The sequence below is a fragment of the Siniperca chuatsi genome, linkage group LG1 (assembly GCF_020085105.1).
Source record: "Siniperca chuatsi isolate FFG_IHB_CAS linkage group LG1, ASM2008510v1, whole genome shotgun sequence".
NCBI lineage: Eukaryota > Metazoa > Chordata > Actinopteri > Centrarchiformes > Sinipercidae > Siniperca > Siniperca chuatsi.
In genome coordinates, this window is record NC_058042.1 from 15,258,690 (window position 1) to 15,273,280 (window position 14,591).

At 39.3% G+C, this 14,591-nt stretch overlaps 1 protein-coding gene across 2 annotated transcripts in view; it reads left to right on the top strand.

Moving 5' to 3' along the window:
- syt7b (synaptotagmin VIIb) overlaps nucleotides 1-14,591 on the top strand; it is a 100,316-nt gene that overhangs the window by 64,768 nt on the left and 20,957 nt on the right. The window contains exons 5-7 of one of the 2 annotated variants that reach the window (XM_044200774.1): nucleotides 971-1,171; nucleotides 5,648-5,995; nucleotides 9,882-10,004. In XM_044200774.1, the coding sequence (XP_044056709.1) occupies nucleotides 971-1,171; nucleotides 5,648-5,995; nucleotides 9,882-10,004 (672 nt within the window). The remainder of the gene's footprint in view (nucleotides 1-970; nucleotides 1,172-5,647; nucleotides 5,996-9,881; nucleotides 10,005-14,591) is intronic. The other variant, XM_044200782.1, reaches the window with a different exon arrangement.

Consider the following 14,591-nt stretch of genomic DNA (forward strand, 5'->3'; position numbering starts at 1 on the left):
TGTCGAAGACATTGTCCTGGTGTGTAGCTGTTGTGTGTTGTGTGGTTTGTCTTCACTCAGTGGAAGGTCCCTGTACTGAAGTCGACGTTCTGTTTGCGCTCGTTTCTGTGACGTCTGAGTCGAGGTCAGCTCGGGTGGGTTAGGTGGCATGATGAGAAAGGAGTTATGGGATTTTACACAAACTCATTAGATAAAAGCGCTTTTGTTTTCATCATAAGCTGCAGGTGAGTTGCTGTGAGATTACAAAGACATTAGTGTTCTGTTCATCTGCAGTCTTAAAATCTGAAGATGATGCATCTGCATCATTACTCAGCTATTATGCCCAATTCACAGAGGAAGCAGATTGGTCTTTGCTGTCCCCTGTGTGGAGTGAAATGGGGCAGACCTGTTGCATCTCCAAACTCCTGAAACTCTGTGGCCTATTTCTCACCTCAAGTATTTCCCAAAACTGGTTTTAGGGGACTGAGTAGCTGCAATAAGAAAAAGTTCTTTATAAGTAATGTATTCAAATTCTTTGAGTGAATTGGGCATTGTTATACAGTGAGTAAAGTAATCCGTTGTCCATCAATTCTGTGCAGTTTTGAACAGAAATATTGTACTTTGGAAGATATGTTTTTGTCTCAGTTAAGTGTCCACAGAAAATACAACTGTGTTCTCCAATTTTTACAGGGTTACACAGTAAATCTCAGCTCACTCTTCTTTTTTTCTGACTGTCTGGCTGACCAGCAGTTGCATCTCCAGGTTTTTGTTGTTTACTGGACACTTGTGCCTTGATTGAGAGCTCACAAAGTGTCATACTCACCAGTTTGACTAACTTTACTGATAATTCTTTTGCCCTCCGGCTCTGTACTTCTGTGCGTCTGTCTCTCGTCTGTTCGTCTCTCTCTCTCTTCTTTGTATCCTCCCCTGGTCCTTTCTTTCTGTCTGTTCGTGTTTCTTTGTCTCTGATCCACCCCACTGTTCCTCCCAGTGGGGCCGTGGATAAGGGTGGGCAGGGTGGTGCTGGACCCTCGCCGGGGGCCAGTGACAGCGGGGGTGGTGCTTGCTCTGGGACAGGGGCGGGGCCCAGTCGCAGTGACAGCGTTCGAAGCATGGTGACGGGGGGCAGCAAGGCCGGGCGCTGGCAGACGGTCCAGAGCCACATGCATGCCGGAGGCCTGCGGTTTGGCAAGTGAGTGGCACATGGTGACAGGGGGCACGCATGAGGGGCTACAGTGGGCACAACAACAGCATGGTATGGATATCAAGGAAGAGTGTGAGTTTGAAAAAACATCATGAATGGCACTGTTGCAATTGCACTCAAAGATGGACATCAACAGAAGCTATTTTTGACACCATGCAGATGAAGATAATGTAAGGCAGGCATGGAAAAGAAGCCAGCTGCTTTGCACAGTGTACCTGTGATGCATGTGTAACTGCTGGCTGAAGTCTCTTGACTACAGAGAGCTTCGTCACTCATAAACAAATATCATTTTTATGTCAGATGCCAACCTTCCACCAGCCGATGTCAGGACAGTCTCAGAAAAAGTGAATCCACACAGTCATACTGTTCCCCTGCAGGCTCCAATTTACTGAACGCTGTGACAGTTTTGAGAATTTCAAACGAAACAGATGCTCACAGAAAATCTTCAAAAATGGCTTGCTTGCTCATCTGAAGTAACAGCTTTTAAATTCAGAGTGGGTTGTTGAATAAACAGCAGGAGGGCAGTTTTATTAGGCCAGTGATACAAATGAAATCCTCTCCTATAACATGGTTCAGTGCAGCTTAATTTTAACCAAAGTTAACTGTGTATCAACCTCTGCAAAAGAAGGTGCATTGTTTTTGCAATTAGGTTTGTACAACAGCCAATCAAATTGCTAGTAGCAATCACATAGACTTTCTGTTGGTTACTACCAGAGCCAGATGATATTCAACATGATCAGCTGCTAATGTAAACTTTTAGCCCAGCTATTATCAAGAAAACTTTGGGCAGCTGAACCCAAGCTGTGCTGAGAATTAAACATATGCTTACAAACAGTGATAAGGTCAGAGCCTAGACGTCATTGTCAACTGTATAAAAGCTCTGTATTCAAATAATAAACTTTCCCATATATGAGCTGGATGTGGAAATGCTAAAACAAATGGTGGTTGGTTGGTGAAAGCTGCATGTTTTTGTAAAATACCAGCTGCACATTGAAGAGACTAATGAATAATAAATATAAGAAATCTGCATGTAAATCGTAGCCCAGTACAAATCTTTTGTACTGTAATGCCTAAACAGTTCATTCAGTAAATCTTAAGCAAAATATAGTTGAATAGATTAATAAACAAGTGTTTTGATATTTGCCTGTAGACATTAGTGCTTCCACACATAATGAATGAATCATTGGGCATGTTTGACTGATTTTCACAAAGTTTTAAGTAAATCTTATAATGATATAGTATGTGGCTTTTTAACAACATGACAACTATGACTTGCAAAAGAATTTTTGGACTTGAACTTAAATTTCAGTTCTCCTGTCACTCTTCTGTTTTGCTCCCTTTTTACTCCTCCTTTCAGATCTACCTGGATTTCCATTTTTCCTCTGGAATTGGTTTCTATTTTTGGGCATGTACCTCTCCCCCCTCTGTCTCTCCCCCCACTCTCTCTCTTTCACTCTTCACTGTTGGTATTTTTTTTTCTCGCTCTGACTCTGTCTCCATGTTTTTCACCCTCCTCAATTTTCCTTAATTACAAAATCATTCAATGTTTATTGTCATCTTAATTGACTTTCAAGCAAGAAGAAATGTGAAAATAACCGTCTAAGTCAAGTAATAGGATACAGCAGATAAAGCACGCTTGTGCTCACAGAATTTGAATGACTGGTGCTGGTGCTGCAGACAGATACAGAAGACAATAAAGACGTACAGTACCTGAAAGCACAAGTAGATACAACAATCGAGGAAATCACTGTGAGAAACAGACTTTGTGTTGTACAGCCTTGGAATTTTTCAAATGAATAAATTCTTTGTCAGAGTTATGACACTGAACAGACGTATTAGCACATGGACTAGCTCCCAGATGTCTGGTCTAATGCCACCATGAATCTAGCCAGATGTAGTGATTTGTCATGATGTCAGTTATGATAACATGTTTGTACGTGCAATAGAGATTTCTCTGTGTCACTTGCCCTTTTTATTTATTCTTCATATCTTGACTGTAGCTGCAGTGTTGTGGTTTATAAGCTCAGATGTTCAAATTACAATAGTTTCTTTGTAATGTGTTACACTTTCATGCATTTCCTATTTATTTTCACGATCTCACCTCTGTCCACCAGTCTTCATGGCACATGACAAGTTACATGATTTCATCACAGGAACGATACAAGTTAAATCAAAGATAGATAATATATCTACCTGACTAATTCTGTATTTCATTTAGTTCTTAAGTTTAAGATTTTTTTGTTAATTTCAAATTACTGCCAATTAATGACTTGAAACTATATAGAATTTCAACTGATTTGAGGATGAAGATGACTTGATTCAGCGTAAGATGTAAGTGCACACAGCCATCAATGATAGAAAAAACAATTAAAGATTTCAGTGTATGAAAGTATGAAAGTGTGACGAGCTGCTGGTTGTGGAAGTATTTTTCCCCAGTGTAAATAATATTTTCAGTTTTCGTTTAATACTGTTCTTAATGCTTCTCAAAAGAATCTCCTGGATAATTGTACAATCACATAGGTTTATGATATGGCCATCAGAACTAATTGTTTCAACTATGTTTCTGAGAAATCAGGTCTTTTCCATCAGTTCCTTGTGGCAGATGGCTCTACATACTACAATAAGCCTCAGCTGCAGTTGGTATGGAGAAGAAGCACAAACACTTCGGCTTTTGGGAACAAAACAATGTGCCAAATCATCCAAAATAAACACAAAACTGAACTGATTTAAACTGAAGGATACTTTGTCATATTTTTAAAAAGTGTAGTCCTTAGCGTCCACTTGCCGTTAGCGGCACACATAAACGTTTTAAGCTCCTTAATTGGATATTTCATATTGAAATGCCCCATAGGAGTCATAGTTCTCTAGTTAAGTTTTTATGTACACGAACTTGTACCTTTGACTTTTTATCAAAGAACCAGATATTTTTTTAAATGCAGTTGCACATCTTTTGTACTGATAATTCAAATTGGAGTTTCATGCAAGCCTTGGAAGTGCACCAACTAACAGTTGCCTAACATTGTCTATGCAGAAAATAAACAAGACTTTTACTTGTGGAACCCTAAATGCCCAAAATATCCCATTTCAAAATTCTATAACACAACATTTATACATTAATTCACATTTATTCAGTTTAAATATTATGCACAAGTAAATAAATATTCTCATCAAAGCCTATCCTCAGGAAAGACCTAATGACGCTTGTGTGTGTGTGTGTGTGAGAGAAAGCACGCATGCATGAGTGCACGTATATGAGCTCTGTCTTGTATTTACTTGATCCAGCATTGCTCTGCTCCTCAGGGGGCTTGTCTCCTGGCTCTCCAGCAGAGTTAGAGCCGAGTTAATACTGAAGAGCGCCTCTAAAGCAACTCAAGTCCAGGCAGTAAATCCTCCCTCACAGCATTAGCTTCAGACAGAGCTGTTTAGTGCAAGCTTACAGTTATCAGGCAGGGCGGTGATTGAAGGGAGGATAAGGGGTGAAGCACTATTACATGATTGTAAGAGTAGCAGACCGGTAATTAGAGAGAGAGAGAGAGTTAAAGAAGAGTGATTGGAGGTGCTGTGGAGATAGACTGATGTGAGGGCTGAGGGTGTAGAAAAGATGAATGGACAGAGGAGAGGGAAGGAAGGGAAAACATAGCAGGAGCAGAGGACCTTAGAGAAAGTGATGGAAGCAAAAGGCAGCAAGGCAAGAAGGTAGAAGTAGGTCAAGGCTAATTAGAGAGAGAGGTAACGTACAGAAACAATTTAGCACTGCAGATGGAGAACAGAGACTAAAGTTAAATGGCAATGATACTTTAACTTCAGCTTGAATTTAATTCCACTTAGGTAGAGGTTTGTTTTGACCCCAGTTTGGAAAAGAATAATTGAATGTTTACACAATGCATGACAGCCCATCCATATACTCATACACTGTCATGCACCATGAGCTCGAAATTCTGCACAGTTGTTATCATACAGATGTTTAACAGTAATCTAAAGCTTTCTGACAACTCTGTTCTTCTTTCTCTCCCTCCTCTCTCTCTCTTCCACCGATCTTCTTTGTTGTTTGTTCTCTCTTGATCCTCTCTCCCTTTGATATTCACTGCAAACACTGTGTTTCCACATTTCAATCTGTGCTGTATCTATATATGTTTTTGCCATTTTTATCCTCTATGCCAGGCCTATTCCATTGGCGGCCCGTGGGCCACATCTGGCCCAGAAGCAAACTCTGAGTGGCCCAGCATACATAAATCATACACTCATACATATATAGTGTATGGAAGTAACTAACGAGTGAGCCATCTCGCTTCCTTCTCATCTCTATTGAGAGGGATCATGTGTCACATCTTTTTTAATACTTTCATTTTTTCTAAATCCTTTCAAAACGATCTGCCCTGTCCTGTATCCCTTTTGTTATCTCTAACTCCGATGTCTTCCTGTTGTATCCATTTCTTTCCTCGGTGCTCCCATGTGTCTGCTCAGTTTCGGGGACGCTTCCCTCTCGTCTGCTTCCACCCTGGAGCACATCCCGTCCTCAGCCGTGGCGCGCCCTCGGCCCCTGGTCCGGCAGCAGAGCCTCCAACAGCCTCTCACTCACCAGCCCCCTCCGGGTCCTAACGACCCCCCAGTCACCTCACAAAGCCTGGGCCAGCTGCACACAGGCCCAGGCGGCGGGGGCCACCGTGGGGGCCCGCGTGGGGTCCGGGGGAGTCCGGCTGGAGCCTCCCGGTACAGAGGAGCAGGGGCAGGCCGATCAAGGTCAAATCCTGGCAGCTGGGATCACATGGTGGAGCAGATCCGCAACAGAGGGCTGGACGTCAAGTCGTTCTTGTGAGTATCATGAAGTTTTCTCCATGAAGTAAAATGTTGCATCAGGAAAGGTTGACAGAAGACACTGTTGAACATGAAACTGTTGAATGAATGTTGCTCTTATCGGTGATAGTGTGCATTACATCCTGATGATATGTGCTACACTGCTGACCTAATTTCAAGTTTTCAGTTTTCAGATTTTGACTTAACTCACTTGCCAGTTAATTAGGTATTATTATTAGGTTATTCAAACTTATATTTAACTCCAGTGTGTATTTATGAATTTATCTACTGGATTTAAAAAGGTTTCATAAAACCAATGTACTTCTCTGTTGCATGTGTGCATCATCACAGCATATGTACATGAACTGCACAGTTGCAGTAACATGTAGGGACTGTTGTAAGGTTGTTCCCCCCATGTGGATCTTTTGTGTCTAAATTCATGGCAACACATCAGTGATCGATTGTGACCATCACCGTGGAAGAGGTATAAAAATGCTTAAAAAGCTGGGCAGCATTGGAATGATGTTAAGATACTAATTCCTAAACAGAGATTCAGCTTGTTGAATAAAAATACATTAGGCATAATAGTTTAAAAAAACTGCATTTTTAAACACTTAAACCATAGTTAGTGTACTGGCACTGTGTACATACTGTAGACTTGATCCACCTCTCTTGATAAGTTCTTTCAACATAGGCTGATATCAGTTAGACAAAACTTAACAGTAACACATGATAAAATAACCTTAACCCATTCAGGGTTCAAAAGAAATATTCTTTCACCCTACAGTTAGCAAAGATCATTACAGTTTGTACGATTTTCCGATTCATCCACTACTGAGTAGGACGGCTGCTGGTGTGCGAAGGCTACTAATTGTTTGAGATACCGAGCACGAAGAGCTCTCCTCCTCCACTTGACTTGAATGATAGATTACAGATGAAGTGCCCCCCCCTGAACAATAGACACTCACACACATCCACACACACAGCTCTACACTCCTGTACTTTTTGCGTGTCTTCCCATTAACAGTGTCTCCAGGCCATTGACCTCCCTGCCTATGTGAATCATCATTCAGATAAGTCCTGTCCTCTTGAATCTCATTGGACCAAACACGTCAGTTGTTGACCACGTGTGTCCATGGCTGTGACACAGTGTGGCAACTGAGCCACCCCACTTACATTTCAGATCAATAGAGCTGGTGTAGGTGGTAATGATTTCAGTGCCCTCCGGTTGGAGTGCGCGTGTCTTTTTTGGTCGTCTATACAAATCCATTCGCCTTATCGACGAGCCTCATGTCATGTTGTTACTGTTTACACATCCCCAGTGGTCCGCTGTCTCTCAAGTGCTAATGTCTTCCTCTTGGTGTCGATATTGCTTCAACAAACAGCGTCTTGTTAGGAGGGATTGCCCTACAGAAAGCGCATGCAGGATGGGAAAATAGATTGGAAGTGTGAGATATGGAGAGATAAGAGGAAGATGATCAGAGGAAAACTGAGGAGAAGCTAATGAAACTGATAAAAAAAAATTCCATACAGACAAAAAAGGATGCCATAAGGTGCACAGTTTTTAAAAATATTTTGATCCTATTTGTTTATACTTGGCTTTCTGCATAATTCAATTCTGCCTCTGTTTCTGGCCCAACATTGCAGGATTTAAACCTTTACATTTTGAAAGAAGTTTTGATCACTGTTTCATATTGACAGGATAGTTTCAGGAATGCTACAAGAGCCATTTCTCAATTTGTTTTCTCCTAAAATAAAAGAACGTTCTCTGTGATTACATTAGGACCCACCTACTGTCATTCATAACCTGGTAAAGCCAACTTTCTAAACAAAGTAAGACAGCCACTAATCCACAAAATAAAAATGTAAAATTACGCTAAATGCTTTATAATTATACCTTAAAACTTGCTGCCAGGTGATGTTAAGGTATGCAAGAAATGAGCAAAATCATGTTGGAATTGCCCTTTAAGAAATGACTGTGGTAAAGAAAATGCATAAAGGTTCTCCTTGGATCAGCACGCTATGTTAAAGGCTGTGTGAAGTGGAAAAGAGCATGGTAGAGGCACAGAAGAAAGTATTAGGCGCCAGAATAGTGTACAATATGTGCCCACATGTAGGTTGTTATTTTGTGACTGAGTTACAAGGTTAGTTGTGGGCAAATGTTAATTTGTTAAGGTCATTTTTGTTAAGGTGTTTTTATGGCCTCTTGAATTCACAGTGCAGCATACTTCAGTAAGACGTAATTGACTTCAGGCATGTTTAGAGAGAGAATAACAGCTGAAAATCAACGTGATGTGTTTCTTTATTGCAGGTTTTTGTTAAGGCCACCTCAATTTCCATGGGTTTCTTTCACTTTTTCTTCTGTTCTCTTTTTTTCCTGCATGTCATTTCAATTGCCTGTATTTTTCTCTCTGAAACAATCCAAACCTTTTTTTCAGGTTTTTGCTTTTCTATTTTTTACACATTTATTTTTTTCTAGGAAACCGATAAGAGAAGACAATAAAGCCATGGAGACATCAGTGGTTCTCAGCCTTTCTGCTAATGATGCTAATTTCAGTCAAACACATTTCTATGACTACCATATCAACAGTGGATTTAAAAAAAAAAAAACAATCATAAATTTAATGTATCTCCGCTCTTGTAAGAACAAACACTGATGCATCATACTGTAATGATGAATTATAAGAAAAAGCACCTTATGGATGTTTCTAACAGGTTATATATAAAATGTTGGCCCATGATGAATGTGACTTGTATCCCCTGTATTTTAATTATTTAATTGTTATTTAATGTTATGCTATAAAAGATAGATAGAAAGATATATATTAGGAATCCATGGGGTAATATACTCCATACATCATGTTAGTGTTAAAGAACTAAGGAAAGAATCTACCCAGCGGGTGACAAATAAATTGGCACCAAACTCATCTGTTTCTCCAGTAGAAAGTGCTCATGCTAATGCTCCAGCATAAAGTACATTAAGTAATCATAGGCATGACACATTATCCAAAATGTGAGAATAAGACTTTGTAGAAATTCAAATGCTGGGTGGCTTTTAATAGCTCTCAACCTCTCAGAGTTGGCTATGGGAATGGTAAAGAAAAAAACAGTCTTTAGATCTTCTTCTTAGATCTATTTTCTTCTGAATGCTGTCTAACTTGCTAATACAAGAAAAGAGAAAAATCACTGATGATTATGGCAATGGGAGATTATCTACCCCCCCATGAAACCTTTCAAATTTAGGATTACTTAAAAGTTTATTTTCATACTTGCTAGTTGCCTTTAACAACTTCACATATTGTATGTTAGTATTAAAACATGCACGTCAGAAGTAATTTTGGTGCCAGTCAACATGTCACATATTAAATAAAAGGGACAACTCCCATGAAGATTTGTTGTGCAGAGAAATGTCAAACCATATATTGTAAGTTGCCTTTATAGGTTATGGTTTGTAGGTGTTATGCCAATACCTCAAACCAACAAAATCAAATGTTTTACATGTTTTGAAAGTAATAACGTTAAATGATATTAACATTTAAATCGGCTATAAGAAAAAACTGTTAAATACTTGATTTACACAATGGCAAGAAATGCATGCAGTAAAGTGTTACTAAAGTGTTAGATTAATAATGTCTGTATTATATTCTCAACTCACTCCACAGCACACAGGTCTGGTTGAGATGCACTGCAATGTAAAGTGTTGACTGAGCGTTTGTTAAAATGAAACAATCTCTCTTCCACTCTCTCTTTGTCCATGAAATGAATGTGTGCTGCATGTGTTGCTATGTTTCTGTTTGTGTGGTTTTTTTTGTGTATGTTGGAGTGTGTGTGTGTGTGTGTCCCTGTGCCTATTTGTCTACATACCTTTGTGGTCATGTGATGTCTTGTTTGTCTGTGTGTCAAGTGAGGGGAAGATGGTTGTTCTGTCTCTAGCAATCGGGCTGGCTGAACAGGATGACTTTGCCAACCTCCCAGATCTACAGGAAGCACCAGCAAGCAAAGAAAACGACACCACACCAGAAAAGAGGTAATGAGAAGAACTGTCAGGAATGTGATTAGTTAGGGACAAAAATAAAACGAGTAACTGAGGTAGCTGTTTGTTATAGTGGAGAGGTACATAATAATGTGTAATTTAAAGTCTTGCAGGACTATTTTTCTTTGTTGTGTTGATGTAGTCTACATTGTAGGCTGACCTGAAAGATCAATAGTTCATAGTCTGAAATAGTAAAGGAATTTTAATGTTACCCTCAAAAAACTGAATAAATCTTAGCTTAAAATGCCATTTATTCTACTCATAGGAGTATTATAAAAAGAAACAAAGACCAGGACTGACTGCACTTTTAATAACAAACACTTTCCATTTGAAAATAAATAATTTGAAGGGTAGCATCTGATGATGAAGTTTGCCTGTTCTTAATACTTTTTGGCAATTTGGAAGAAACTGTGCCTTTTCACAGATATTTCAAAATTATCAGTAAATAAGTTAAATTGTAAGCTTTGTACCCTTTGTACCAGGGCTGTAGCCAGGATTTTAGAAATACTGGTACTGGTAGTCCAAACCCCTGTTTAACTAACCTCCTTTTTTTTTTCTCAGGTTTTATTTATTTAACTGTTTTTAGATGTTTCAAAGCCTTCTCTTTTTCCCAGAAACAATCAAATTTAAATATGTTAATTAAAAAAATATCACATTCAGCCTTTAAAACCCATCACGTATAATCTGCTGTTATTATATGTAAACTCCTCCTGAGGCCATTAAAACCCCCACAAAAACAATACAAAGGACATGACCTTGGTATTCTAAATAGTAGCTACAGTATGACCCTGCTTGATACTGATATAATAATAATTCGCTTACTCTGCCTCTAAGCATAATGTTGTTCTTTGACTTCCAGCGCTGAACTAAAAACTCTGGCTCAGTCCTTTTTCCTTCTGTTTGTTTTCCTTTTGCTATTACGTTCAGCTTTATGTTGTCTCAAATTTATATTTTGCATATCACCCCATTTTCTGTCCAGCTTCACATTTTGGGTCATCTTGTTCCTTTTTTTTTTCGTGTCCTCTGTGTTCGTCATCCAGACCTTTTGTAAGTCTGCTTGTCTGCAGCTCTTCGCTTTTTGATCTGTGAGTCGTAGGCACAGGAGAAGGCCACCCTCATTACTTAGAAGTAAGGTTCCTCACATGAAACACTCGTCTAAAAATATTCTAACCTCTCATCTACCAGTGATCTCAGAGCAGCTGTCAGAGACTAACACAATCTCTCAGCTGGTGAACAAAGGACTAAACAGGCTGTCCTCTTTTACATCAGAGTGTTTGAGGAATGAAGTGCTTAACCCACTGTTTTAAACTAGTAGGCTGAGCACGAACCTGGGTATAGTCCCACATAACACTACATAGATTTTTGTTCTGTTTTTTCAGAAATGCTTCTTTTAAATTCCATTAAATTTATCAAAGTGCACAAAGTTTTCTCAAAACATCTCTGCAGTGCATCGAAGTGTGCTGTTCTAACTAGGTCATCTGTGAATTTCTGGTTGATGGAAAAATAGCAGCCTGACTTGGAAGGAAAGGAACACATCTTTGGAAAGATACATTTGTCTTGCTTTTGATGTTATTGCAACAATTATGACCTTTTTTATGCCTTTAAAATTTAATTCAAAATGTCTAAGGGTCAGTCAGGGGATGAGCTTACCACTTGTCCCCCCCCATCATCCTCTCACGGTCTGGAGGTCTGTCAAGCACCTAACTCTAATCACAGCCAGCCAGTGAGCCTCTACCCCGAGGGGTCGCGTGGGCCAAGCCGTCTAGTGTCCTTCCACAACTAATAACAGCTCTCCATCATCTGATGATGGAGAGCTGTCCGTCTCTCTCATCTCCCTGTCCCTGTAGTTACCCCGTAAGCTCCTGTGCCCCTTCTGCTGGCTTGCTCCCAGTTGTTTTCATGGAGCCCAGCGGACTGAGAATGATGGAACAGGATGATCCGGCTGAGAATATATGCGACAAGACACTGTCAGACAGTGAAAGAGAGACAGAGTGGGAAACCTTTGCTCTCCACTTTCTAGAGAAATATGCTACAAGATAAAAATAGACACTCCCATAGAGGTTTGAGATTGTGTTGGTTTATTAATGAAATCAAATACAGCTCGGGGCACAAATATCTACAAACACCAAATTTGATAATAGAGAAATAATAGGATAAAAGCAAAAGCTGTGTGCGCTCTTAGGTCAAATCTATATTTGTTCAGTCAATCCTTCTAAATGTGGACAGTAAACAAGCAGACTAAGTTGCACCCTGTTCTTATACAACAGCTTTTAGATATTTAGACATTTATATTTAAAGCTGCATTAACAGATTTTTGTTCTCCGCTTGGGGGCAGCAGAACAAGCTGTAAACACAACATTGACATTGTTATGGTGAACATTTGCCTGTTTACACAACCACCAGACACAGAACAACATTAATTCATTTGGAGTCATGTTTGTGTCCACCTGATGGATGTAAGTCTAATATTCACTCTTTTTAGCTCTGTTTTTGTCTCCATCAACTCCTGAGAAAAATAGTTGGGTATTTAGGTGCTAAATGTTCCACTAAGTTCACCAGCTTGTGGCTAACTTTGTCGTTTGGTGCTGGGCAGATAGTGTACAGTGGGTTTATCAGAGCTTTTTCACTGAAAACAGCTGCCTGCTGCTGCTGGAAACGAGGTCGATGAAAGCAGCGAGACTGAACCAAAACAATGAGCTAAAAGAGGCTAAAAAGCTGAGGAGAACTGCGGAGTCTGTGATAATTTTTTTGTCAGTTCATCACTACTAGCAATGTCTTTCACATTACGCATTTGATCCATTGTTATTCTAAAAACAATGATTAGTGCAGCTTTAATGTGTTTTTAGAGTTCAATCAGTGATCACTAATCTACATCACAGCTGCTAGGGAACGTTTAGTCAGGAATCATGATTATCTCATAAAACAATGCAATTGTTTCCCTTGTTCCAAGGAAAATATGCTTACATAAATGAAGAGATGTAAGACTTGTCTATTCATATTGCAGGTTTGTGAATCAATAGTGATATGCATGCAGGATACTGTAGTGGTGTGCACTCAGACGCTGAGAACTGCTCATCAAAGCTTGCATCATAACAGTGAGATATGATCTATTTTTACCTCCTGTCACTCATTTAAAACCTAAAACTAAATACTTGCAGAGGAGTCTGTTTCAGTCAATAACAGCTGAACTCGCCTGCATATATGAGGGGAGGGTGATGTGACAGTAAAATCATCCCGAACAAATTTACAGAGTTAATTATCAGCCGTGTGTTGTGTGAAAAGTTTAATGTTGATTTGTGATTTGGAATGCAGCAGCAGCTATAGCTGTTGCTTACAAAAGATGTTTTTTACTTATTACTTATTAGAGATAAAATCCCATAAGACACTGATGTAGCTGTAATTACAGTTAATTATATTATTGTCAAAGGACACATTTTGTTTCTCGCTGATCTGTTATCTACAGACAAAGCCTGTGTTTTCTCGCTCTGTGTTAAGTGAAAGGTCCTCTAATCTCTTATGTGGAGCTTCTTGTTATGCAAGTCAGTTTGGGTCACTGCGGTAGACCGGCCAAAGCTCTGCAGAGGACTGGACATAATCACCCACCTGCAGATAACTATGATTGAAGCTCTGAAGTTGTTTTTGTTATTATCATCTCAGAAAGCTGTTGTTGCATGGAGGAGCAGAATCTTAATGAGCTCAGAGATTCACCACACACAGAGATGCAACAGGGAAATAAATATGAATAAACCCAAAAGTTGAGCCTGGACAAACTCCACTCTGAACACTGAGTATGTAAGAGCTGTAAAATGTGCAACGGTTTCTGAATTGGAGCATATCAAAGTCTGCTTCCATTCAATACAAGCCAAGAATACATTGTGCTCACACGGACTATCAATGATGGGACGTTCAAATAGCAGATTGTAGACCCCTCTGAATGTCACATGCCTCTATCACATTTTTTTGCTTTTTGATAATCATGTCCTTCTAATTCACTGATACTGAGGTATTTGTTATATTTTCAACAATGTTGAAAGTCCTGGTGTGGTATAATAAGTGCTTTCAGTGCGGTTGACCATTCATAACCTTTAAATGAGAAACATACACCATGTTACCACAAAAAGTGTATACTAGTGGGAAAGGGACATCATCTTTGGAAAAATATCTGAAGAAATAAGAGAGGAATAAGGTTCCAAAGTCTAAACATTCAGAATGAAAAGTAACCTGTGCACCCCTGTTTTCAAACAGGTGCATATATGAAGAATAAGTGATGAGTAAAAATATCAAATAAGCTCTTACGGTTACACTTAGGGTATTAAAAACTACGTCAAAACAACCTTTGTCAGGCATTTTCACTGCATTACATGTTTGATGCTGTTGTATACCTACTATATGCTGTCTTCTATCTGTTTTACATATTTCTTGGGAATGTATCCCTTTTGCTGGGATGTAATGCTTCTTTTTGTTTCTAGGTATTTACTGAAATGATTAGTGATTATATATTGACACTTGATTAAATGACAATGCATAGTGTGTAAAGGGTCACTATAGCAACAAACCCACAGATAATTATTACCTGACTCT